Source organism: Antechinus flavipes, chromosome 1 (genome assembly GCF_016432865.1).
Source record: "Antechinus flavipes isolate AdamAnt ecotype Samford, QLD, Australia chromosome 1, AdamAnt_v2, whole genome shotgun sequence".
In the NCBI taxonomy this organism is placed as follows: domain Eukaryota; kingdom Metazoa; phylum Chordata; class Mammalia; order Dasyuromorphia; family Dasyuridae; genus Antechinus; species Antechinus flavipes.
In genome coordinates, this window is record NC_067398.1 from 462,818,520 (window position 1) to 462,845,431 (window position 26,912).

The following is a 26,912-nucleotide window of genomic DNA, read 5'->3' on the forward strand; positions in this document are numbered from 1 at the left end:
GACAGTGTTGGTCACAGAATAAATAGTTATATTAATAAAAATTTCTAAATAAATTAAAGCTACTCTTACTTGCATTTTACATCTTCCCCTAAATTACTCTACAAGCATTCAATTCCTTAAATAATAGTCTTCAATTTGCATTTTGGGAAAAATTATTCCCATTTGTGAAAATATGTAAATGTACTTATGTGCAATTTTTAAAAAATCTAAATACTGAGTCAAAATAAAATAAACCACAAAAATAAACCAAACAGCAAATTACTCTCTCATGATGTGGTATGATGAATTACTTTAAAGCATATTTTCACAACTGTGTTATGCAAAAAAGAAATAAAAGCTTTTTCATGACTAAAAACACAAACATAAGAAGACTATTTAGTCAGTTTAAAATAGCTGGAAATTATCTGTTAATCTGCTATGAAAATAGTACTGTGTTCTCAAATGCTCTGCTAGTAGAATACAAGTTCCTAGACCAAGCTGGCACAAAAACACCTTCAAATATGGGTCTGTATAAAGAATATTGTCTAAGGACTACCCGGTCTGACACAAAGTAGTTTTTGCTAAGGCAAATCAGTAGCTTGTCTTACGGAGAGTCGCCTGGGCATACCCAAGAGACTTGTCTGGGATCAGGTAAGTGTGTAAGGAAGGACTTAAACTCAGGACTTTGTGATCACTAGGCTAGTCATTCTCTTACAACATGATGTTGCATCTCTTGCTTTTATTTTAACAGAATATCCTATAAATATTTGAGCTTATACCACATAAAAGAAGATACAAATTATTTTCCTCTTCAAGAATAAGGACAGAACCTAATAAATCACGTATGTTTTAACAAAATAATATCAATATTTTTAAGTCAAAGTGTAACAAAGATCAATTCTACCTTGGATTTACTATAGTTAAATTAATAGTTAAATAATATAATAAATAGTTAAGGAGCTGTGTCCCAATTATGCAAAAAGAAAGATTTTAATTTTTCCCTTGGGAAAAAAGGAGGGGGGGGGGGGTTTAGTTTCTTTTAATTTGTAAAGGTAAAATTGAAAGGAGATCTGGTAAAAAAAAAAAAAATTACATCAGTATTTTTTACAGCAGTAAAAGTACAAATATAAAAAATACATAGGAGGGTAGCATGAAGAGATGAACTTGATTATTTCTGAGGTCCCTTTCAAATTTTAAAAATATCTTACCATATTTGCTGGAAGCACAGAAACAAAAACTGAGTAATATTCTGACTCATTTTACCTTATTAAAAAGTTGAAATGTCAAAAAAAATTCAGGAAATTATACCCAATTTAAAATAGCTCAAGACCCTATATTGTGTCCTAAGTATCAAGTATGTAAACACATTTCCATTACACAAAAAAATTTAAATACTTAAAAGGGCAGTCCACTTACCTCTTCTACATTGGAAGCAGTCTTAGCAGAAGTTTCCATAAAGATAAGTCCATGTTCTCGGGCAAAAGCTTCACCTTCTTCTTTTTTAACTTCTCTTCTAGATTCTAAATCACTAAAGTTAAGGAAGAAAACGATCACGTTACCAACCATCAGAAGGAAAAAAAAAATCCATGAGAGAAAACTCATGGGCTCTATATTTCTATGAATAATTTTTTAAAAAATGAACACAGCAATCTATTAAGAGCAAGTTATGTCATTAGATGCTATGAGAGATACAAAAATGTACAAGGCACATTACAACCTTAAAGGAATATATAATCTAATTAATGAACCCCCTCTCCCCCACAAAACTTTAGAATTGTAAGGAATTTTAAAGATAATTTAGTTCAATCTCTATCTTTTACATGAGAAGAAACAGGTCCAAAGACACTACATGTCCTGCCCAAAGGCAAAGGTATTTGAACCTATTTTTTGACTCCAAATCATAACAATTAAAATATTGCAAAAAAAGAAAGATATTCCTATATGCTGTCTGAGAATGTTCATATGACAGATGCAATAAACTGAAAGTATCATGGCATACTGGAAAGGGCATTGTACTTTAGTAGAATTAAATTCTACTTAAGATTCTTACTAACCAGTGTGATCACTAACATGATAATTTAGTAAGCTGCCTTTATTCTCCCCATAATTTAGTTTGCTGAAATAAAGCTTAAGAAGAAAATCTGGAAGAATAAATACATTTTAAAAATAGATACATAGAAATAATGGATTCAAACCTGGGACAGTATTTTTAAAGATTCTTGAAGCCATTATCACTACACCTATGACAAGTCTTTTCAATTTCTTTGTTTCCAGCCATTCACCACTCTAATCTATTTTGTATCCCCCAATACCAGATTAATTTTCCATTTAATATTTTAAAAGTTTTCCCCCAATTACATGTAAAAAAAATATTGCTTTTTAAAATTCTGAATTCGACCTTTTCTCCTCTACTCTCTTCTTGAGAAGGCATGTAATTTGATAGAGGGTACATAGTCATTTTGTGACACAGCAACAAAAAAGATAAAAAGTATGCTTCAATCTGCACTCAGAATCCAGTCCTTTCTCTGGAGGTAGAAAACATGTCTTAGATCACTGTGCTGCTGAGAATAACTAACTCATTTATTTACAAGTGATCACATAATATTGCTATTACTGTGTACAATGTTTTTGTGGTTCACTTTGCAACAGTTCATTTAAGTTTTCCAGTTTTTTTCTGAGAACACTTTGCTCATCATCTTACGGTACAACTGTATTCTGTCACAATCACATAGCAGAGATTGTTCAACAATTCCCTAATTGATGGACAGTCTCTCAATTTTCAATTCATATATCGGTTCTTTACCTTTCCCTTAAAAACAACAAAAAACCTCTTTGGGACACAGATCTAAAGGAGTATTGCTGAGTCAGAGGACATGCAAACTTTTGTAGCCCATAGGATATAGTTCCAAATTGCTATACAAACTAGGTGATAACTCCACCAACAGCATGAGTGACTCATTTTTCTCATACCCCTCCTCCAAATATGTCATTTTCCTTTTCTGTCATATTAGATAAACTGGTATGTCTATTTTATTCTCAGGATTTAGAATTAGGGTAATTTTCCTTGATTTTTTTTTTTCTTAAATGACAACAGGTAAGCTCTCCTTTTAATCACGTTTTCAGATAGCCAAATATTTCTTAAATTATTTCTCCTTCAAAGATTTTCCAGTTGAGTCATTTCTCCCATGAGATTTCACATCTTCTTTTATTTTTTCATCCTTTTGATTTTTGTTTTATTGCTTTTTGATGTCTCATGATACCAGTACCTCCATTTGCTCAATTCTAATCTTTACAGAGCTATTTTCTTTAGGTAACTTTTGTGCCTCCTTTTCCATTTGGCCAATTCTGCTTTTTAAGGAGTTCTCTTCAGGGAATTTGTATGTCTATCTTATTATATATTTAGTTTAGTCTCTTTTTTAAGTTCAATTTCTTTTTTGTGCCTCCTTTACTAAGCTGTTGACTTTTTAAAAAATCATTTTCTTGTACCACTCATTGCTTTTCCCAATTTTTCCTCTTATCTCTCTTAGTTGATTTTTAAAATCCTTTTTGGAGGAACTGAGACCTTCATACACATACACACACACACACACACACACACACACACACACACACACACACACACGCACACACACGCATATGTTACTTTCTTGAAGCTTTGGATTAGCTGTTTTGAATTTATTACGTTTGCTCATTTTCCCAGTCTATTTATGGACTTTTAACTTTATGTTAAAATTGGGCTATGCAACAGGATGGAGGGAACAAAGCTTTATATTTTTTGTGCAACTGTTTTCAAAGTTTTTTGAGGGGGTGGGATGCAGAGTATGTTTTGAAATTTTCCAAGTAAGTATGTTCTAAAAAGATGTTTTTTTACATCTCTACTTCCCTGCAGCTGTGTGCTCTTATAAGTGCTCCTCCTCATTCTGGTATTGTAACCCAGAATTGGACCCAGATCCATGCATAGGCAATACCACAGAGTGTACACCCAATTCTACACACATGGGACCCATGTAATGTCCTTCTGACCAGTTGTTGGATCCTCTTCACATCTGTGGCTCTGGAAGCTGCTGCAGCTCCCCCAAAGCTTGTGTTGGCTTGCCAGAACATTTTCTTATACTGGACTGCATTGTATTATTAAACCTTGCGATGGAAATTGCCTGATGTTCTTCTAACTGTCTGGAAAATTATTTTGCTACATCCTTTTTTGTGGAGTCAGCTGCTCCAGAATTCATCTTAAAGTGTTTTATTTAAAGTTGTTTGGAAAAGAATTTGGGAGAACACAGGAGATTCCCTGTCTTTTCTCTGCTATCTTAGCTCTGCACCTCTTTCTCCCAATTTTCCTAAAAACAGATTTCTTTATGTCATTGACCTGTTGAAAAACATCTAATAACTGCCAATATTGGTGCCCATTGATTCAAGTTCAGCTCTTCAGCCTGGCATTCTCAAAAGCTATTCATATGGATGAGTATTTCTTGTTTCCATTAGCTTCTATCAATCCCAAATATAGAACAGGAGCCACTGCTAATACATCATTTCTTTCACATTATCAATTTTTTCTCTTACCATGTACCACCATCTTTAAGTTTTACAAGTAGAGGATGGTCAGGACTACCTTAATTCCTCAACTTCAGTATATTATCAAGTACTTCAATACTCTTTAAATAATTCTTAAAAAACCAATCTCTTCCTATAGCCTCCTTTTTAATGTCTTAAAGCAACCTCTTTTAAAGTTTTTGACAATGTTAACCTTGGGATCATTACATCTTTATTCTTTCTAGGCTCTCTAATACCTTCCGTCTACAACTGTGCTAAAATGCTACAAAATGGGAGGAAAATAAACCACCCAAAACAAACTTTCTCATCTGTCACTGTCCCCTCTCAAATTCTTGACTGGCTTCCTACTGCTTTCTGTAATTCATTCTTCATTTTCGTATCCACTTCCAATTGACCCTTTCTAACAATCATCCAATTTATTTCCATTTTTTTTTTGCAATCAGCTTCTGATCTAGTCATACCTCCATTAACTATCTTTATATCCTTTATTCTAGTTCCATCTTTAAACTTCTTTTGATACTTATTCTTTTGTTTAAACTTTACATTATACAAACGGAAATTTCTCATGCACGTTTATTTATACATTCTCTTATTTTCTCATTTGATGCCTAAATGACATCTCAAATAAAACCAAGACTTTTAAAATAAAAAGCTCAGAGTAGCTAGATGGTGCAGAGGATAGAGCACCTGCCCTAAAGTCAAGAGGACCCGAGTTCAAATTTGATCTCAGAGACAACACTTCCTAGCTATGTGACTCTGGGCAAGTCACTTAACTCCAACTGCCTTGGTAAAAAACAAAATAAAATAAAATAAGCTCTATGAACCTATAACAAGACAAAACATTTTATTAAGATATTTAGAAATAGGTACCTGAATTAAAAAGAAAAAATCCTTTTCTTCACTTTTATATTCTATAATAACTACCTTCTTTAGGGGACACTGATGAAATGCTGGTGTGAGGGATTTCCACTCATATTTTGATTTTTAAAATTTTTTATAATATTTCTTTGATTAATGGAGGGGAAGCAAGAAAATAATCAAGTTAAATGTTGTACCTAAAGGAGTCACTAAAGAATACTCCAATATGGCCCTCAAAGCAAAATAGTAATTGTTATAATGACTACAATTCCCAGGTATAGAAAAATAATTAGGAAATACATTTTATTATCAAAACAATATCAAATCACTTTGTCAGTCCAAAAAAAAAAAAAAAATAAGAAAACCAAAACCCTTTAATGATGGTGGAAATGTCACTTTCCAAATACTCTATTGACATGTATTTATTACTTCTATTATCTAACAGATGGGAAAAAAATATTGTTCATTCAGTTTGCAATTTCACACTATGTACTATAGTTATTTATTATTATTTATAGTTATTTATACTTGAACAGGCAATTTTATTCACCTAAGGAAAACCAATCATATATGATCTCAAATTTTCAGTAGTGTGAAAACAAACTCTTCTAGAAATATTGTGGTTACATGAAAACATTTAGCTGCTTCACTAAGTTTCAATTTCCTTAAGCAACCCTAAATAAATCTCCACTACCATGTACTGTATTCTAACACATGAGAATCATACAGCATGAATTTGTGGCAAACAAAAGTCCTAAAACAAAGAAAAAAGATAGATTTGGGTAAAGTGAAGCAAGATTTGTAGGTGAGGTATCAGGTAGGCCATATGAAATTAGATAGATTGAATTCCCAAAGTTAGAAAAAAATGAGCATTAAATTAGTTAAATTTAATAAAAGTAACGAGACTACTAATTGGAAAAATTCAATAAATATGGCTGTAGTTAAAATATACTTCAGAGTAACATTTAAAGAACTGATCCAGAAAATTATAGAAGAAAAAACTTTTCTCTCATGAGCTTCCCAAGGAAAATCATTATGAAGTTCAAAACAAACAAACAAAAAAACTTGACTCACATTTTGTTTTTACATCACATTTACAGAATGCCTTTATAATAGTTATTTTTGTTCAGTCATATTTGACTGACTTCTTTGTGGGGTTTTCTTGGCAAAGATACTCAAGTGGTTTGCCACTTTACAGATGAAGAAACTGAAGCAAACAGTGTTACTTGCCTAGAGTCTGAAGTGTCTGAGGTCAGATATGAACTCAAGTAGAGTAGTTTTGTGGGTGCACTTTTCATACCTCTATTTAAACAACAACAACAACAACAACACAAAACAAAACAAAAACCAGAAGTCTTTTTCTCCTTCCCATTCCCTACTCTGTTAGAATAAAGGAAAAACAATAAATATGCATATGGATGGATGGTCAAGCAAAACAAAAGTCAGATGTCTTGTTCTGTCAGGCCTCTCATAACTGAATAACACTATTTCATCACTTGATCCTCTGGTATCCTGAAAAGTTATTGTTTTGCTCATATTCTTACAGATTTCAAAGTTGAAAACTGTTGTCCTGACTTCATTCTTTATTAATTTGTACATGTCCTCAGTATTTTACATTTTTATTATATAGATGTTATAGTACAGCTTGTTCTTCCAGATCAATGTTTACTTCATTCTTCATTAATTTTTCCATTGTTTTATGAAGTCATCTATCTTTTCAGTTTTAATTTTTGCGACTATACACAGATGACATTATATATTTTTATACATAAAGGACCTTTCCTCTTTCTCTGATATCTTTTGAGCAAAGGTAGTGGTACAGCTAGTTCAAAGGGATTAAAAATTTTTTGTATATAACTACAAATTGCTTTCAATAATGATTGTCCCCATTCACAGGTCCACCAGCTCCATCAATGTGCCTGTTTTTCTGACAACTCCTTCACTATTTCTCAACTGTTATCTTTGCTACTCTGATGACTGACACAGAATCTTGGAATTGTTTTAATTTGTATTTTTAATTAGTGATAATTAGAAGGACTATAGTTTGGTTTCCCACATCCCATATGGCTATCGAAAGCCTAAATTTGTTTCACTGAAAACTATCTGTTCAAAGCTTTATACCATTTATCAATTAGAGAATGGATCTTTTTCTTACATATCTGAGTTTTATAATGAGACCTTTATCAGAAAAAGAGGTTACAAAGATTTTCCCCCCAATTGATTATTTCCCTTTTAGTTTAAAAAATTATGTAGCCAAAATTATTCATTTTAGCTTCTATGATCCTCTGTACTCCAGGTAGTTTTCCCCCCATGTTTCTGTAATATATTTATATTTAGTATGTAACCTTTTATATTTAGATCTCATAGTTATTTAGAGCTTCTTTGTATAAAGAGAAAGGTAACGTTAATCTAAATCACACTTCCATGATTATCCAATTTTACTCATAATCTTTGTCAAATAACTTCGTGCTACTAAGCACAAGGCCTGGCATAAAGTAAGGAGGCACTTGACAAATGTACTGACAAACTTATAATGAAACCTTATATAAAGTTGAAAAGCCATTTTTTGAAGACAATAATAATAAAGTAATAAAGACAGTAATAAAGAAGTTATTGGCTGAATCAGTGGGAAGTAACTCTCGCAACATTAGCAGTAATTTGAAATTGGATTTTAGCTAAGGTAGTCAGATAGAGATGTTGAAAATAAGCTCTTTAGCAGTGGTTTCCTGCAAGATTTGTCCCATCCCCACTCTGTCCTCCCCCCCCCCCCCCCCAGCCACACACAAAAATATTCAGAAGATGAAACTAAGCAAGATGGTGAACAAGAAAGTTTAGCATTAGGAAGATCAAATGGTCAGGCTATTTATGGAAAGGAGATCTGCCTTGCAGGAAATTTAAAAATCTCCTGTAGCACCTTGTCATGATCAATATTTTTACGATTATTTTCTACCAGCAGTAATAGAATGTCATTGTTGTTAATGCTTGTTACCCCTAAGATACCAAGGATAAAGTCAAGACCCAATCTTATCCAGGTCTGTGACAAACATGCTCTTTGTAGCAAGACTGATCATAAAATCATTAGGATTTTTACACTTTTTCAGGACTTTTAGATATCCCAAAATTAGCGTTATGATCTAGTTTGTTCTGAAATGGCTAAAGTAGAATTCACTGACTAGAAAGCTGATACTATTCTAAAACCTGATGCTAGTAGAACTGTGTATTGGCTGAATATGACTAACAATGAACTTCAATAAAGTAGAGAATTACACTGGTGAGAAAGGTCAAGGACCAAGCCTAAGTCAATTGTGGTATATTATCATAGCCACTAAAATTCACTCCCTCTTTATCCATATTAACAGTGCCTGCTTTGAATCTATAGTCACAGTCAAAATATACCAATTCAGAATGACAAGATGAAACTCTACCCTCAAAGGCAAGTGACTATTATCTTCATGATCCTTTCAGAGTCCATTAAGACAAAACAATGTAGAATCTTTCTCTTACCCATTCACCTACATCTATATATAACATTTGGGGCTTTCTTTTTAACCTAAATCAACTATTAATTTAAACAAGTTGTGTAAAAAATGCAATTGGCTGCCCTAGTGTATCATTCATTTTTTTGCCTGGTCACATTAGGAGCTGATCTGATCCTGGATGTAGGCCAAATGTTGGCATTCCCATAAGCCCCTCCACAAAAGCACATTGAGGCTTAAAAAAATTGCTTCAGGCTTTCATTAGTTTAAGTGAGCCTTGAAGCACTAATTGCAATTTTGTGGAGAGTAGACCTGGCACAGCAGAAACTGAAGTGGTACATGCCTCTTTTTGCAGGGACACACAAATTGAAAACATACAAATACAACAACTGTAATAATCGACTATTGTCCCAAGTAACTTCAAAAATACTGATCTTGAGTATGAAAAGCAGAAAGAGGGATCTTTCCAATACATGGAAGCTGTGTGTGTGTGTGTGTGTGTGTGTGTGTGTGTGTGTGTATGTGTGTGTGTGTGTGTGTTTTTAAACCTTTAAGTCTCTGAAGCCATTGGGCTGTAAAAGAGAAATTCATAATAAGGTGTTATGGAGACCAGAACTGCTATATTTTCTATAAAACTGCTTCTCTAGGTTTGGAGGTGATCATTAGAAGATTGGTCATTAGTTAAAAAGTTTTAGTTACAACATTAACTCTAAAAAAGCTTATATTCTATGGGAAGGTACAAAAAACAGAAAATAAATCAAAAATTATCAAGTGAATTAAAAATTATTTGAACACAGAAAAAGGTAGAGGTAAAGAGGATGCATTTTTGAGCACAAATGGTGCAAAAACTCGGGTGTAGATAGAATAATGAATGGCAAATTGATTCACATGGCTGGAATAACAAGTACAAGAGAAGAAACACTGAAAGGCAAGTCAGACTGTGAAGGGCTTCAAATGATAGACTGAGGAGTCTATATTTAATCCTAGAGACAATGTGGAGAACCAATAAAGATTTTTTTCAGCACAGGAATGATATGATTAGGCAATATTAACAATATTGTTTTAATACTTAAAACATTAAAACATAAGTATTACTTGGCCATCTTTGGAGGATGCATAGAAAAGGGAGAAATCAGTAAGAAAAGTATTGTAATAATGGAGTAGAAATGATGCATACTTCTATGGTAGTAATTCAAAAGAAAAAGTGAGATAGATATGATAAGCCAGTAAAGATGTCCAAAATAAAGTTGACAATGCAAGTCTTTCCCACAAGCTGGTATCCTTGGTTTAGACTCCATGAATATTATATTATGCTTCTCTCCAGATGAGCTCAAAATATCATGAAGACTTTCAGCTTGCATATTCCACATTTCCTCAAGATCCTCAGTTTAACAAGAAACCCCTCCCAAAGCCTCCCTTTATAGAAGGATCAAAATTTCCAATATCTCTTCACTTTTCACCAAATGCTAGGCTTGATTTGGAGTGTAAGACTATCAAGCCACTCCACCTCCCTCTTCAAATTCCTTTTGTATATAGTGTTTCCCCCTTTAGATAGTAATCACAAAGAGGGCAGGGACTGTGTTTTTCTTATTTGTATCCTCAGGACTCAGCACAGAGTCAGGATTAAATTAGGTGCTTAATAAATGTTTATTGTTTTGGAACTATGCACAAAAAAACTATGCATACCTTTTGATCCAGCAGTGTTTCTACAGCAATTCACTGCTACTGGAAAAACCAAAAACCATAACTTTTACTACATAGACTTCTGTTGGCAAGGTGATGTCTCTGCTTTAGTGTGCTGTTTAGATTGGCATAACTATCCTTCCAAGGAGGAAGTATCTTTCAATTATATTATGCACACGCATGTGTTATATCAAGACTACAAAGAAGTATTATAACATCTAAATGAAAGCATAATTTTAAAGTGTTAGACGAATGTCAGTGGCTATTATAATTAGAAGTTGTCAGACAGGTAGATCAATGTCACAGAAAGAAAATGCAGAAAAGGGCATTCAAGAATGATTGTCTAAAGCAGTAGAGGATCAATTAGAAAGAAAATTAGGCTGTAATATGAATTAGCAGCATGAGTTGTGAGAGAGAAAAAAAATTAATAAGTAATGCAGCAGGTAAATATAGTAAATAAAAACGGTGCCTAGTTTTATTTACACTCCATCTCCAGAATATTAGAGAGAAATCAATTACTCAGGTCTATTTATCAAATGAAGAGTAAGGTCTGAAGAGTATAAATGATTTACCTAGTGCTATATAGCAAGTTAGTGACAGCTCTCTTACCACCCAATCTAATATTCTTTCCAGCACACAAAAACCTCACTCATTAAAATGTTTGTAACCACCAAATGATCACCACCTAAGAATTTCAGAAGCATTATTCACAATGAGTCTATTGCATATTTATCTTTTAGTATTGCTAATTGCCATGTATGTATATGTATGTGTATGTGTATATGTGTGTGTGTGTATATATATATATATATATATATATGTATGTACATATATAAAAATATATATATTTACCTTATAATATTCTTAAGCCTAAATGTCTTCAGACTAATTCCGGTCTACCTCCACCACAGCATTTACAATCTTTTTCAAAATGTATGACTGAGCAATGATACCAAATTTTGAGACCTGACTCATACCACAAATGATTATTGAGCATTCCCAAAAAACACTTGGGAATTCCCCAAAACAATGGGAAAAATTGTAAATAAGAAAGATATTCTAAAATAAGGCATAAAGTTCTTTGTCCTGTAATAATCCCTGATAAATTACTTAAAATATAGAAATGTTTAATTTTATATAAGTTTTAAGCAATGTTTTCAACTTCAATAGGTCTTAACAACAGAGAATTGGTAAAGATTCTCACTCTGTTGTTCATTTTATCTTCAGCTCTGTATCATTTTATATTAATTATATATATATGATTTACTTTTTGTATTTGTTGCTTCAATCCAGTAGAGCATAAGCTCTTTGAGAGCAGGAACCACTTTGTTTTTGTGAATGCAGAGGGAATTGGAATATAATTAAGGAAGGGAGACTATGAGAATGAGAAAAATTAAATTTAGGTAAAATTATTGTATGCATTTAATTATCACGGTATAGGAGGATAAATGGGAAGGATGAAAACTATATAATTATGTCTTGGTTATATACCTACACAGGGCAATGAAAGCTTTTGAAAGGAATTTTCATCCTTAATATTTAAAAAAGGAGATGAATGTGCAATTTTTCCCTTCTTGAAGAATCTTGCTCCTAGGAATCTAGACAGGTCTTTATCACTCGCTTTTTAAAAGCAAATAAAGTCTTTTAATAGTTTTTGTTATAAAATATAAGAGAGACCAGATGGATGCCTAGTTCTTGGTGCATTATTTTATTCTCCTAGGTCAGAAAGCAAAAGAAATCTTTCCCAGTGGTTGGGGAAATGAGAACCTGCCCACTTGTTTGCACCTGAAGAAATGTTTCTTAAAAAGATAATAAATTCTTCTTCCACTGATGAGCATTATTCTTCTATAAATTGTACAACTATGATTAAGAGGAATTAATTTAATTGTTTAAAGAATTCTAACTGATTTAATGGGGGATCTCAGTGGTGGTCAGTATATAATGGGAAATATAACCACTCTGCAAGAACATAATAATGCATCATTCTAAATATAAAAATTAGAATTCTTAAAAAGAGTTATAGTTTACTTTTGAAAAATCTAGGTTGAGAGCCATTAATCCAAGTATCACTTATTAAAAACTTCTGGAGACAACATAAATCAGTTCCGTGCTTAATCTTAGAGGGTCAATGATTTTAATCACTGTGATCATTCATATAAAAATCACCCATATGAAATGATAGTTTTATGAGCTGCTGTGGGGGGGGGAGGGGAAAAGTTGGGGGAGGCATCTGATTGCTAATCACTTAGTGAAGAAGCCCTCTGAATTAAGATTGGTTACAGAATCGATTTAAGATCTATTAACATCCCTTATGGTTTGTTCTCCATAGTCTCCTTTCTTTATTTATATTCCAATTCCCTCTGGATTCATTAATATCAAGATATTGAACATACACAAAAACAATACAATGTGGTTCCTGCTTAAGGAGCTTATGCTCTACTGGATTGAAGCAACAAATACATAAAGTTAATCAAAATATATATATAATTAGTACAAAATGATATGGAGCAGGAAAGAAAATGAACAGAGTAAGAATTGGTAAAGGTAGGCCTTCTGGACTTCAGGAATGAGGTAAGAAATGGGATAGTCAGGGCAGTTAAGTGGCGCAGTAAATAGAATACTAAAGTGAGGAGGACTGAGTTCAAATTTAGGTCTCAGACTGTTAATACTTCCTAGCTGTGTGACCCTGGGCAAATCACTTAACCCCAATTGCCTCAGGGGGAAAAATCAACAAAGGCCTAAGAGAAAAGAAACAGTTCTCTCCTCATGCAGAGAGGCAATATATTCGTATAGTGACAAACACTGTATTTTACTGTATTTTAGTTTTTGATCCCTCCCTCTTTTTTGTCATGAGAATCTTCAATCTGAGCTGGGGGGGAAGAGGGGGGAGAAAGTCATCTTTGGAAATAACTGCTGCTTTTGTTTTTGTTTTTTTAAAGGAGCAAAGGTAGATTGGATTAAGATAAATAAGGGTTTTAAATGTAAAACAGGAATTTATATTTTATCTTAAAGGCAAAAAACTTCTTGGGCAAGAGAGTGTTTTAGGAATATCAATTTTGCAGTATAGAGCAGAGGGATTAAACATGTTGTTCCAAAATATTACTGGAGTGTCACAGGAATCAGATTAAAATGTAATTGAGAAATATTTAATAAAATAAATTTAAAATGTACTAAAATATAACATAATATATAGTTTTCTGAACCATTATGTGACCTTCAGGGATCCTTATATACAGTTTCCAACTAAGTTTGATAGTTCTTGTATGAAGAAGGGAGGGGCTGTATATGGAGAAAATAAGAAACTTAAAATAGTCTACATGAAATTAAGACCTTTTTATATATAATTACATCTCTCTCTTACACACACACACACACACACACACACACATACATTCTCTCTCTCTCTCTCTCGTGCAAATGGCCCATAGCTTTAAAACATTTGGTTAAACTTTTTTTAAACTTTGTTTCATGACTTTCTACTTCCTGAAGAATGTATGAGGAAAAGAAATAAATAAGGAATAAAATAATTAACTTAAAAAAAAATTAACTCTTGCTAAATAAAACCATTTTCTTAATTTTTTCTAAATTCTTAACTTTTAAAAAATGTTGTATGTATTTATTCTATTAATTATTATTTGTAATAACAGAACAATAACTAATATTGAAAAGTCTATTAAGATTTTTTTTTGATAGCTTTCAAGGACACAAGGATGAAAGTAGAAGTCAAATATAAGATGTTCAGGAACAGGCCTGGAACATTTTGAACATTAAATCTCGCAGCACTTTTTCTATAAGTGAATCAAAATTTTTTTTGTTTGTTTGGCAGGCATATAAAAGGAAAGTAGGAAGAAGGATAGAAGATAATGTGTGATGTATTTTGATTAAATCAGAGTTTAATAATAAAAGGAAAAGAAATTCTCTGGTCTCCTGGGAATAAAAGGGCCTATAGGAGAGTGGGTGAGGAGGTAAAGAGAAAGGCTGAAAATAAAGGAAAAGAGGCAAATCTTGTCAGTGGTAATAATGAATAATGCTCCAAAGGAAGAAGAGGGATATTTTATAATGGAATATAATGGAAAAGTACAATGGGTATAAATTACTGGGCTTTGCTGGTAATGAATTCTTATTTTATTTTAACAAAGTCTTCTTTATTCTTTTTAGAAAGCGTAATATTTTTAAAAGCAAATAATACTACCAGAATATCCCAACAAAACAAAATAATCCAATATTAAACATTTATTATGTTATCTATTCAAGTCACACTGTCCACATCCAATTCATTTGTAGATTGTTAAACATATTTCAGTTTCCATGGAATAGAAGTTAAAGTTAATTTAACTGTTCACCTTAAAAATTATTATTAAACTACATTACCTTTTAGATAGAATATATTTTAGGTTTATGGTTAATATAAGCCAATATACAGATTTCAAAACTACGTTTTGTAAAAATGTAAGTTTAATGACTTCCTTAGCAGTAACCATAAATCTGTAGAAGAAATCCAGCTTTCTTTTAACTTGGGGAAGAAGACAAATGTCAAATGTAATTCAGGCAATAAGGAGAGAAACGTAACTACCCAGAGATAATTATATCAAGACTTATCTCCTAAAATTTTGTTCCAAGTATGAATATATATTTACTGATATATGCCACCTGAAATCCACAAAAGATTATTATTTTGCCAGATATTCCTTTAAAAATCTTAAGGCAAAATTAATGTACACCCCACAATGTTCACTTTAGAAATGACTAAAATTAAGGAATTAAAAGGGAGCCAATCACAAATGCAGCTAAGCCCTATTACCTAAATAGCATTTAAAAATCATACAATATTAATTTGGATTTAAAATGTATTCCACTTTAGGGCCATTGTGATCTAATTGGGGAGAAAACTGCAACTTGGGGACTTGTAATCAGATACCTATCATTATTTCTTTGTCAATGGAGCAAATCCAAGACAGATTGATAACAACTGAAATTCATTACTATCACCATCTGGATAGTGTAGAGTGTTCTTTGAAAAAGGTAAAAAAAAAAAAAAAAAAAAAAAAAGTTAAATGATTTTTGCTAAGTTTCTATAGATTAAGCATAAAAGTATCACTTTTGATACCTTAAGAGAGAGGTAGTATAGTACTTAGAATAGTACAGAATGAATATTTTAAAAATAATAATCATAAGACTGTTGTTTGTTTTGTTTTAATGAATTGGAAGGTCAATGAAATTAGAGGCTCATGATAGCCCAATTGTGCATCTATCTCACTGAAGAAGACATTATGTATTAGACATCTTAACAAGTGCTAACTTTACTTTTATCATTAAGGTAATGTTTTACTGCCTTAAAAATTTGGGAAAACAATGAATAGCTTTGTATATAATATGAACATCATACACAGGAAAGTATCCCTTCTCTACATACTGTTAAAATTGTAAACATATGAATTGGTGTATCACTTTTTTCAGGTAAGAGTGTTAACTTAAAATGAGGTAATTAATAGGTTTTGGAAGTAAAAAAGCTGAAAAAGATGCTAAAGCTTCAAAAAGTTGAAAGACACTTAAATGATTTATGTAACTCAAATGCTTTGCAATAATTGAGATTCAAGAGAAGAAATGATTAATTTTTTTATATTATCCCATACAAAGTAAAACTTTAAAAGAATAGTTCCATATTTGTGTTTTTAAAAGATAAAAAGTTTAACATAATGGAAATATTCTGATACTTTCAGAATATGGGTATCACTAATCATTAAACATTCAAATAAAATCTAATAGCCATCCAAAAAGTTTTATAAACAGATTACTCCTAGTGGCAAAGTTATATCTCTTAAATGTCTTTTTACCTTTTATTCCCAATTAGCATAATGACCATGTTGGAATTGGAATGCTGGCGAGCATCTTCTAACCAAGTTGTCAAGTGGTTGAATGTATCTCTCCTGTATGCAAAAATGAAAATTAAAATATTTAATATTAATTTAAATGTTTTTCTGACAAAATACTATTCATATTCAAAAGTTTTATATTAAATAATTTCCTACTAATAAGGTACCATTTTATGTTGATGACCAAAATTTGTTTATGGAGTTATCGTATATAGCACAAATTTCAATGTACTTACAGAATTCCATTTATTAAATATCAATTTGTAAAATAAGTGTGTCCAACTTTTAAAATTCCTGACTATAATATCTATAATGATTAGAATGATGATTAGAATTTTTGCATTACTCCACAGAATCAATCACATTGTATATGTATGCATAAGTATATGTAGTACATGCATAACTATGGATATTTCATAAATATATATAAATTAGCAATTGTACATTTACATACATATTCTTTTTAGGAATATATATAATTTTTATATATAATTTTTAGGAATGTAGCAATTAAAAAAAAAGAATTGTCCTTTATTGATTGCTGTTTTTGGAATAGATCTTAGTGGTATAGTGATTTCACTGTTGCTGTGAACTCTGTGATAATAGAATTGATCTACTGATATAAATCCAATGATTCATACACCACTCATAGCTTTCTAGAATTGTATGGAACACTGAGGTTAAAATGACTTGCCTAGGGTCTCAAACCTTATGTGTCAGCTGAAGAACTGAATGTTTCCTGACTCCAAGACGAGCTCTATAATTCACTACTTCTGAGTTAATTATATTTAGTCACAAACAACATCTACATTTATTAAATAAAAATACTTATTTATATTGATATTAAAAACAAAATATTTCTATTGTTCTCACCTTGTAATATCATACACTAGTAAAGCCCCTGCTGCACCTCTGTAATATGACCTTGTAATGGAACGGAAGGACTCCTGTCCTGCCTGTGAAGAAACAAAAAGTTGAGAGCTTTCATTTAATAAATTGCTTGCTACAACTTCATAAAAGAAAATCAATAAGCATGTTATTCACATGGAATCTGGGATGGCAAGGTAAAGAGTGAATCAAAGAAAAGAAATGACAACTTCCCCAATGTTTTAAACAGAAACTATGTAACATAACTATAACATAAGCCATTAAAATACACACACACGAACGAGACCTCTAACCCTTTTTTGGCAATCCCTGACAACCCAATTTACTGAATGGTTTCACAATACATGAATCATTATTAGAGCACAGAATGGCCTCCTAGCAACTAAGCTCTGAAGACAAATTTGAAAGGAAGCAAATAAGCCAGAGCTTCACATTTGAATTCAATAACCCGCTCCCTGGGGCAGCTGTTGACACTAGAATAAATAAAGCCCATTGTAAATAAATGATGAATGACATCTTTACGCCCACCATCTGCTGGTGTAAAGGTTGTTGGAAGGCCAAGGATGCAGATTTTATCCGTTATATCATAAACTGCAGCCAGCTTTCAACAATCTTCAGACTAAATTCTTTCAGTAATCATTTTATTATGAAAAATAGAAAATCATTTTGAACTTAAATCTTATATTATTTGATCCTTCACTTAATCAGTTTCTTCTATATTTGATATATAGCAATTGCAGACAGGCAAAAGAAGGTAAAAAGCACCTTTACTTCCATTTGTGATACACATACCAGAGATCCCCCTTTTGGGAGGGAGAGAAAAGGGAGTACTAGCATTCTATTAAAATTATGGTTAAAGATGTGTCTACTGATTTTAAGCATAATGATATCCAAATATAAATTTAAAAAGTAATTCTTTTAATTAAGTTCTTAATTTTATCAAATTCATAAAATGTATATATAACATTTTATTTACAAATTATTTAATCCATTGTAAATGAAGCCAATTTAACAGTTTCAGAAATAAATATGGACTAAGAGCCTAAAGAAGGCTCTCATACAGGGATGTTGGGTAAACAGTAAGTACTGAATAATTACTTGCTAAATGAATGGCTACTTAGGCAACAATTTTATTAGGGGTTCAGTAATTGTACCTTCAAATCTGGTTTAAAGTCAACATTATTCATCTTAATAAGTGTAACAGATTAAAGACTATGATCTAACATAGGACCACAATGCAGGGAAAAATCTTAATGAGAAAGCCTCATTTTACCAAGGATAGGAAGCTTCAAAGTTAAATGATTTTCCCAAGATAATATAAGTACTCTCACTCCAACTCTTTCTCCTTCAAAGACTCACCTCTGTAAAATTTTAGAACAGTTCAAGACAGCAAATAATATTTGCTGAAGTTGACCAAACTATAATATGAGAACAAGAAGATCTACAAGATTGGCCAGGGCTACCAGATCAAGGATGGCAAAGTGATCAAAAACAACTCCTCCACACACTAGTCTGACAAGAGCAGCATCCTCCTGGGAGGTTTTGTCCATTATGGTTAAGTAACCAATGACTTTTGAGGCAAGGCTGTGTTATTGGGACCCAAAAGCAGGTCCTCACCCTGCTGGTTCAGAGCAAGCATCGAGCCCTGGAGAAAACTGACTTAATTGAGTTCCTGGATAGGGACTCTACCCAGGTTAAAATTGGGGAGAGTTAGGGATGTTGGTGAAGAGGACAGTTTACCTTGGCTGTGCCAAGCCATCTTGGGAGGAAAAGGTTGAGAGCAGTACTAGGGAAGAAGGTGCAGAATCTCACAAATAAAAATGGGGAACTTCTAGAAGAAAGTGAAGAGTTGGCAGTCAGGAACAAGTTGTTAGGCTGAGTATAGTGAGAGATGTGAAAACTGGTACCAACAGCCATCTGGTGCAGATGCTCTAGAAATTCAATTCACAAGTCAAGACATCACCCTCATGACATCATTAATCTTTTTTTGAAAACTAAAGATAAACAACAGTTGCACTAGAAAACCCCACTGGAAGAAGTAAGGAGGAGCAGAATCCTAACAATCCCCTAGAGGAGGTAGCAGGCAGAAAACAATAGTAAGGCTGCGAGTTGGGACCCCAAGAGGGGAATGATCTTCATGGCACCAGATTTTCCTGGAGAGGATTCATCTACAGAATATCATATGGCAGAGTTGTACAGGGCAAGTGTGTGGGGTGAAATTTAAGTAGCATGACAATGGAAGAAGGGCAGGACACTTATGGTACAAAATGGGATCCACCAGTGAATTTTCCACCACTATCTTGAAGCTAAATGTAGATTAAGGAAGAGAAAATTCCAGTCACTTTCACCTCAACTACAGGGGAAGACAGTCCTGTTTATTTCACTCTAATTACAACTTGTAGTCTTGATAAGATTTAATGAGAAAAATATCAACTAAACCAAGAGTTACATTCAATTAACTAGTTTCATGTGGATTCTAAACTAAGACTGATAGTTTAGGCTTAAAAACCAATACTATCATACTGCAAAGATTTTATTTTAAAAACAAACAAAAACAACCTACTATTCCAAATATGTTTACTTGAGATATATCCTTCTAAAAGAATAAAAACAAGAAAAAGTTATGGCAGCTTGCTTTTTACTATCACATATCCTGGGAAAATGAAAATGACATTATGCACTTAGTCTTCAGTAAGTAACAATAAAAGCTTTATTACATCAGAAAATCAAGGATAGACTGATAGAAAATTAATGGCTAAATAAGTTGATGCAACAGAATATTACTGTGCTGTAACAATGAATATGATCAATATAAAGACAGACAAAAAGATTTACACGAGTTGATAAAGTGAAGTCATATACAAGATGATTACAACAATGTAAATGGAAGGAACCTCAAAAGAATCAAATGTAAATAACAAATATTGTTTCAAAAGAGACACATGAAAAGAAATCCCTACTTCTCCCTTTTTTGCAAAAGTGGAATGATACTATTTAAGGAGTTCAGGCATCTTGATTTCTCTTATCTGGCTGCACTATTTTTGGATTTGTCTACCATACCCCACAAAGCTCCTTCATGCTGAGAGAAAATTTCATCATCACTGGGATTCTACCTCAGCACCCTTTGCCCTTCTTGACAAAAGGGTATAGTTATGAACTCCAAATATCATCATTTCTCAACTGACTGTAGTTCTGACTTCTCTTTCATGCCCTCATTGGATTTTTCCTTCTCACTCCCTTTTTAGCCTTTTGTATCTTACACTCATTAGATTGTGAGTTCTTTGAGGTCATTCTTCACCCTTAATCCCTTAGTGCTTAACACAGTGCCTGTTAGTGGGAACTTAATATTTATCAAATATTGGTATACTGCAGAGTTCTCTTCCTTTTCAATATTTCTTTAAAAACAACATTTGTTGTATATGACAGCTTTCTAGAGAAGGCAAGTGAAGGGATACAGAGGAAAATTTTGGTGATATAAAAATAAAAGCTATCAATAAAATTTATTATAAAATAACAATCAATTTCAGAGCCCTGCCAATATGTTTTAAAACAATACCAGTAAAACCACTAGAGTAAACTTATTGAAATCTCCAAAATATTTTTTAAATAGAGTTCTGTGAAAAGGAATACCTTATGCCTTATTTAAAATCCTACTTAAAGGTGCTATTCACAAAAAATGCTGAAGCCCAGTCTCCACATAGTAAAATAGCAAACGCAATGACGTACTTTACTTCACTGCTATTAGATGTTGGTAAGAAACCTGGGAATTTACAAGATTAGTGGGATGTTTGGTGTAAAGAAAGGTTAGGGACAGTGATCAAGTGACAATGCAAAGATAGCATAAAGAACTGTTATTGTTTTCAATTCAATCCTTCCCTAAATTATAGATGATTTGTGTGATGATGTACAATCAACATACAAACTCTTCTGTATTAAACAGAGACTTCTACAGGAATTGAGAAACAAAGTACTTATACAACTTATCTATGGTACAACATTGAAAAGTGTGTCGAGATTCTTTGACGTCTACTGATGTGTGTAAGAACTATTGTTGTTAGAGTTTGTATTGGTATGTATGCATAAGACCGAGGGTAAAAATACCAATACCATGGCAGAATTAGCTATTTCCATCTTCAATGCAATTTTGTAACTAAGTAAAACAGAATTTCTAAGCCTCAGAATATGCTTTCAAAGCATTATTTCAAAAGTACTTGTATTTTGTCCTTATTTTAATGATTTTGTTTTTATTTTAAAACCCATCAAAACAAGAGCTCAGAAATCAAAAAAGTCAAAAATTCGGCATCTATACCAGTATTTACTTTGGGGTTTTTTTTTTTTAAAGACTTCAACTATTTACTATTCTCCATACAACTCTTTTGTCATTATGTAGGCTGTCTCTATGCTAGGAATGCTCTCCCCTCTTAGATGTGACATTCTACAAAATCTTTGTGCATCACTCCAATTGAGCTCCTCATCTAAATTGCACAATAATTTTGCATATGATTCTGAGTACATAAATGAAACACTTCCAATGAAGAGAAACTGTGACTATACAAGAACTTCACAACTAAATTAAAATTTTAAGTTGGATACAGATGATTGAAGCAAGGGCAGGTAACAAAATTAAATTAAACATGGTATGGTTCTTTATGATTAGTGTTAAGAAATAATTAAACACAAATGAAACCTTACTGGGACACACTTTGATATTTTAACAGATCATTGTAGTTATGAGTGGAATAGAATTGCTTTTCCTATTTCTTCTGGCAGAGATTTTGAAAATATATAATCACTAAGCCAACAAGAATCTATTAAGCATTTACTCTGTCAGGTACTTTGTCAAATATAGGGATACAGAAAAAAAGTTTAAAAAAAAAATCTTGTATGCCCACAAAGACCTCTCATTCTAATGGGGAGATATGTGAATAATACATATATATAGCATTCCAGCATTTAGCAGAATGTCTGGCACATGTGTTTAATAAATGCTTGCTGAATTGTTGTTAGAGGATAATAAAGAACATAAAAATAATTAATCTTATCTCCCTCTGAAAATAGATAATTCTACCTCTTATTTTATTGCCAGTTTCACCTTCTTTTCTGTTTTCTGTTACTACTGTTGTGGTTGGTAAGAAGTTCTACAGCTATATAAAGTAACAGTGATGACATATTTATTCTCTTACAGATGAAAACTCCTAAAGGACTCTGTATCTATGGAAATATAACTAAAAAATTCTAAAGAATCAAGGAAGATTAAAATAACTAGATATAGAAAATACCCATGATCAGATTTTACCAATAACAAAATAATATCTGCTATACAGAACTAAACAAAAAATAATTCATCTGGAAGAACAAAAGGCAAAAAAGAAAAAAAAAAAAAAAGGAATTTTGGATACCTGATAGGTTCAAATTATACTATAAAGCAGTAACATTCAAAACTACTGGTATTTGTTTAAAAAGAAGTAAGCAAGACCTAGATGCAACTGAACATATTAGCATAATGTTAGCTAAACCCAAGTATACCAGCCTGTGGGTTTCTGACAGAACTTGGGAAAAATGGAAAACAGTTTTGGGTCTCCAGCAATATTCCACACCATATTCTTTTTTTTTTTTTTTTTGAACTTTTTATTGACAGAACCCATGCCAGGGTAATTTTTTACAGCATTATCCCTTGTACTCACTTCTGTTCCAATTTTTCCCCTCCCTCCCCTCGCCCTTTCCCCCAGATGGCAAGCAGTCCTTTACATGTTAAATAAGTTACAGTATATCCTAGATACAATATATGTGTGCAGAACCCGAACAGTTCTCTTGTTGCACAGGGAGAATTGGATTCAGAAGGTAAAATAACCCGGGAAGAAAAACAAAAATGCAGGCAGTTTACATTCATTTCCTCATGTTTTTTCTTTGGGTGTAGCTGCTTCTGTCCATCCTTGATCAATTGAAACTGAATTAGCACTCTTTATCAAAGAGATTCACTTCCATCAGAATACATCCTCAAACAGTATCGTTGTTGAGGTATATAATGATGTCCTGGTTCTGATCATTTCACTTAGCATCAGTTCATATAAGTCTCACCAGTCCTCTCTGTATTCATCCTGCTGGTCATTCCTTACAGAAAAATAATATTCCATAACGTTCATATACCATAATTTACTCAACCATTCTCCAATAGATGGGCATCCATTCATTTTCCAGCTTCTAGACACTACAAACAGGGATGCCACCAACATTTTGGCACATACAGGTCCCTTTCCCTTCTTTAGTATCTCTTTGGGGTATAAGCCCAGTAGAAACACTGCTGGATCAAAGGGTATGCACAGTTTGATAACTTTTTGAGCATAGTTCCAAATTGCTCTCCAGAATGGCTGGATGTGTTCACAATTGCAACACCATATTCTTAAAACAGAAACAAAATAATGTAGATCACAACTTAAAATTAAGGAGGAAAATAGTTGGAGGTGATCACAAAAGACAAAATAAAACATTTTGATTACATAAATCTCTTGATTACTTACCTTCTCAAAGTTTTTTCCTTTATCTTTTAATTTGCTTTAAACTACCAAAACATTATATTTAAGTCTTTATAGACAGCTACTACTTCTCTGTTAATTTACTTACTTAACTTCATTCTGAAGAACTTTTGCTTTATAAATGTTCATTTTCACAATGAAAACTTGAGTTTGGGTCATAAAGGTAGTCCCACATGCTCCATAAACAACTAATATGATTTCAAGTACAGTAACTGTTTAAAATGGTGAGAATTAGCTTGAATATAGTTAAGTTTTTCTTTTAACTGATCACTATGCACACATATAAACACTTTTCAATAGATGTAATTATAACAGTTAACATTTATAAAGGTTTGTAAAATGCTCATATGTTATTTCATTTGGTCCTTAAAACAACCTAGTAAGTTTTAAGTGCCTTTATTATGCCTGTTTTGAAGATAAGGAAACTGAGATTAAAACAGATTAAATGACTTTGAAGGACCATACACAGAGTTGGTAAATCTGGCAGAATTCAAACTCAAGTCTTCTTGATTCCAACATTAGCCTCTAATCTACTAAATGATGCTGTCTTCCAATTCATGATGCAATCAAAATGCCTGATTCAGAGTTCTAATTAATATAAGAAAGTCAATCACTTGGCTTACGTACATTGTCAAATCCCTAGTATCAAAGACATAATCTGGAATTCAAAAGACAAAAGAAATACAAGTTTTCAGAGATGGATAGAGATGGGTGAAGATTTCTGAAAGAACAGAAAGGGACTAAGTAATGTTTTCTATTTCTCTCATGGTTTCTAAAAGAGAAAAGAAATCAAATCCCCTTCTTTGGAAAAACAGAAGCAAAAACAAACCCCATTGATACTTATCCTGTTAGCTGTACTCATGCATAAGTGGATCAGAGTTTCTACTTACAGTAGGTTCTAATCCAGACAACAATAGAAGTTCAGAGATACAAATTGAGCTAACATTTGTACTAGAAACACTGAGAGTACTAGGCATGCACTACTTCACTTGATAGAAACACACACAAATATAAACACACACACACACTCTTTACTTGATTTTTTAGAATAGCCTTGTAAGCCAGGTATTTTATTTTAAGGATGAAAAAATAGGCTAAGGGAAGAAAAGTGACTTAAGCAGGAGAAATACATATCTAGGATGTGGCTGGTATGAATTCATACCCCAGCTTCTTTATTCAGTTCAGTACTATATCCACTAACCATTCAATTTCAATCCCTGTTCTTTCAAGGTAAGAAAAAAAACAAGTTCAGGAAAGGCAGAAAGATAATGGTAAGAAAGAAACTGACCAAGGACAGGAAAGAGTGATGAGCAAGGGGATAACAGCAGGGATTGCTGCTATGCTTTCTGCATAGGATGATCTAGAATGCTCTGACAATTAAACCCTTAGTCTGCTGTGATGAAGTTTGGTTTTATATAGCATTTTGAAATTAAAAACCCAAATTATACCTGTCTCCATCTCTGAAAATAATTAAGTCTTGATAGAGAGAGAGAGAATGAATGAGAGAGAAAAAACGCATTTTCATTTGTAGCATATGCTCTTTAGCTAGGGTGTGTGTGTGTGTGTGTGTGTGCATGTGTGCGTGTGTGTGTGTGTGTGTGGAGGGAGGGTGGGGGAGGCAGCAAAGGAAATCCAAAGTGAAAAGCACAGGGTCTGATAAGATGAAAAGGCAAATGGTCACAGAAAAAAAGATTGTTTATGATTGATGAACCAAGTAGCAATATTTAGCTAATTTTAAAAATAATTAAGGTTATCTTTGCCAATCAATTATAAGGAGAGGCAATATAAAAGAAAAGCCAGTTAGTTGCTAAATGTTTCTACATAAAAGAGGATCAACACAAATCTAGGACCTCATGCTCAACTTTGTTCAAGAACATTATTTTGCCAACATACATAGGCTTATTTGGAGTTATAATGTACCCATTTTCCTGAAAAATGCATTCTGAATATGTAAATAAAAGGCTAAAAATAAGATTTTCTACTCTTTACTTTTATGATAGTATTCTTAGTTTTACTCTTATTTGTGTGTCAATTTCTCAGACTTCTTCCATATATTACCATTCTTCTCCCTAATACATGTTCGTTTGTGTAGACTTTTTGTGACCTCATTTGAGTGTTTTTTTTTTTTTTTTTTTTTTTAAAGCAAAGACACTGGAGTGGTTTATCATCTTTTCCAAAGAAGGAAACAGATAAATATGTCTCAGTCACTTGCCCAGAGTTGAACACAGGAAAGGGATTCTTACTGACCCCAGGCTCAGTACTCTATTCATTGTGCTATCTAGCTATAGGCTCTCCATCTCCCAACAAAAGGCTCTTCTCTTTTTTTTTCCCCCTCTCTAGCTAGCATCAGGTACCATGGATTATATGTAGATGATTTATAAATCTACAGAAAGCATATCTAACTTTAATCTTTCTCCTGATTTTCTATTTCTGTATTATCGATCACAAAATATCACTCACCTGAATGTCCTAGAGACACCTTAAAATTAAATATTTCTAAAATGGAACACATTATATCTTCCCCTAAAACTCATCTACGTGGTTCCCCAATTGGGAGCAGTCCTAATTCTACTTGGCTATACTCACAATCTTTAAGTATTGTCAATTCCATCTTTATACCTTCTCCCATATCCTCTCTTCTTTTGATTCATATACAACTTCCATTTTACTTCAGAACCTCATCATCTCTTAGTACATCCATTGCAACAACCTCTTATTTTAATTGGGTTTATCTGCTTTCAGTCTTCTCTTCAGCTATTTTCTACATAGCTGACAAATTGATAATCCTGTTGGAAAAGATACTGGAGATCATCAACTCCAACCCCCTTCTTTTACACATAAGGAAACTCAGATCCAGAGAGAGTAATCAAGTTTTCCAGGGTCATGCAGCTAGCCTACATTTCAGGTAAGAGTCTTTTATCTACTCAAAAAATTCATGGCTATTTAAATCCCTGTTGAGATCTGGCTCTCTTAGGAAGCTTTGCGATCCTTTTCCTTTTCAAACCTGCTCACTTTCCCACTCTCTCCTTCTCCCCTCCCACTGCTTCCCTTTACATTGTGCATTTAAGACA

The 26,912-nt window shown here is 32.7% G+C and overlaps 1 protein-coding gene across 1 annotated transcript in view; it reads right to left on the bottom strand.

The window, feature by feature from the left end:
• Nucleotides 1-26,912, bottom strand: part of RAB2A (RAB2A, member RAS oncogene family) — a 93,575-nt gene that overhangs the window by 24,828 nt on the left and 41,835 nt on the right. The window contains exons 4-6 of the mRNA XM_051970150.1: nucleotides 17,294-17,376; nucleotides 16,382-16,474; nucleotides 1,396-1,507 (exon numbers count right to left, since the gene is read on the bottom strand). Coding sequence (XP_051826110.1) covers nucleotides 1,396-1,507; nucleotides 16,382-16,474; nucleotides 17,294-17,376 — 288 coding nt within the window. The remainder of the gene's footprint in view (nucleotides 1-1,395; nucleotides 1,508-16,381; nucleotides 16,475-17,293; nucleotides 17,377-26,912) is intronic.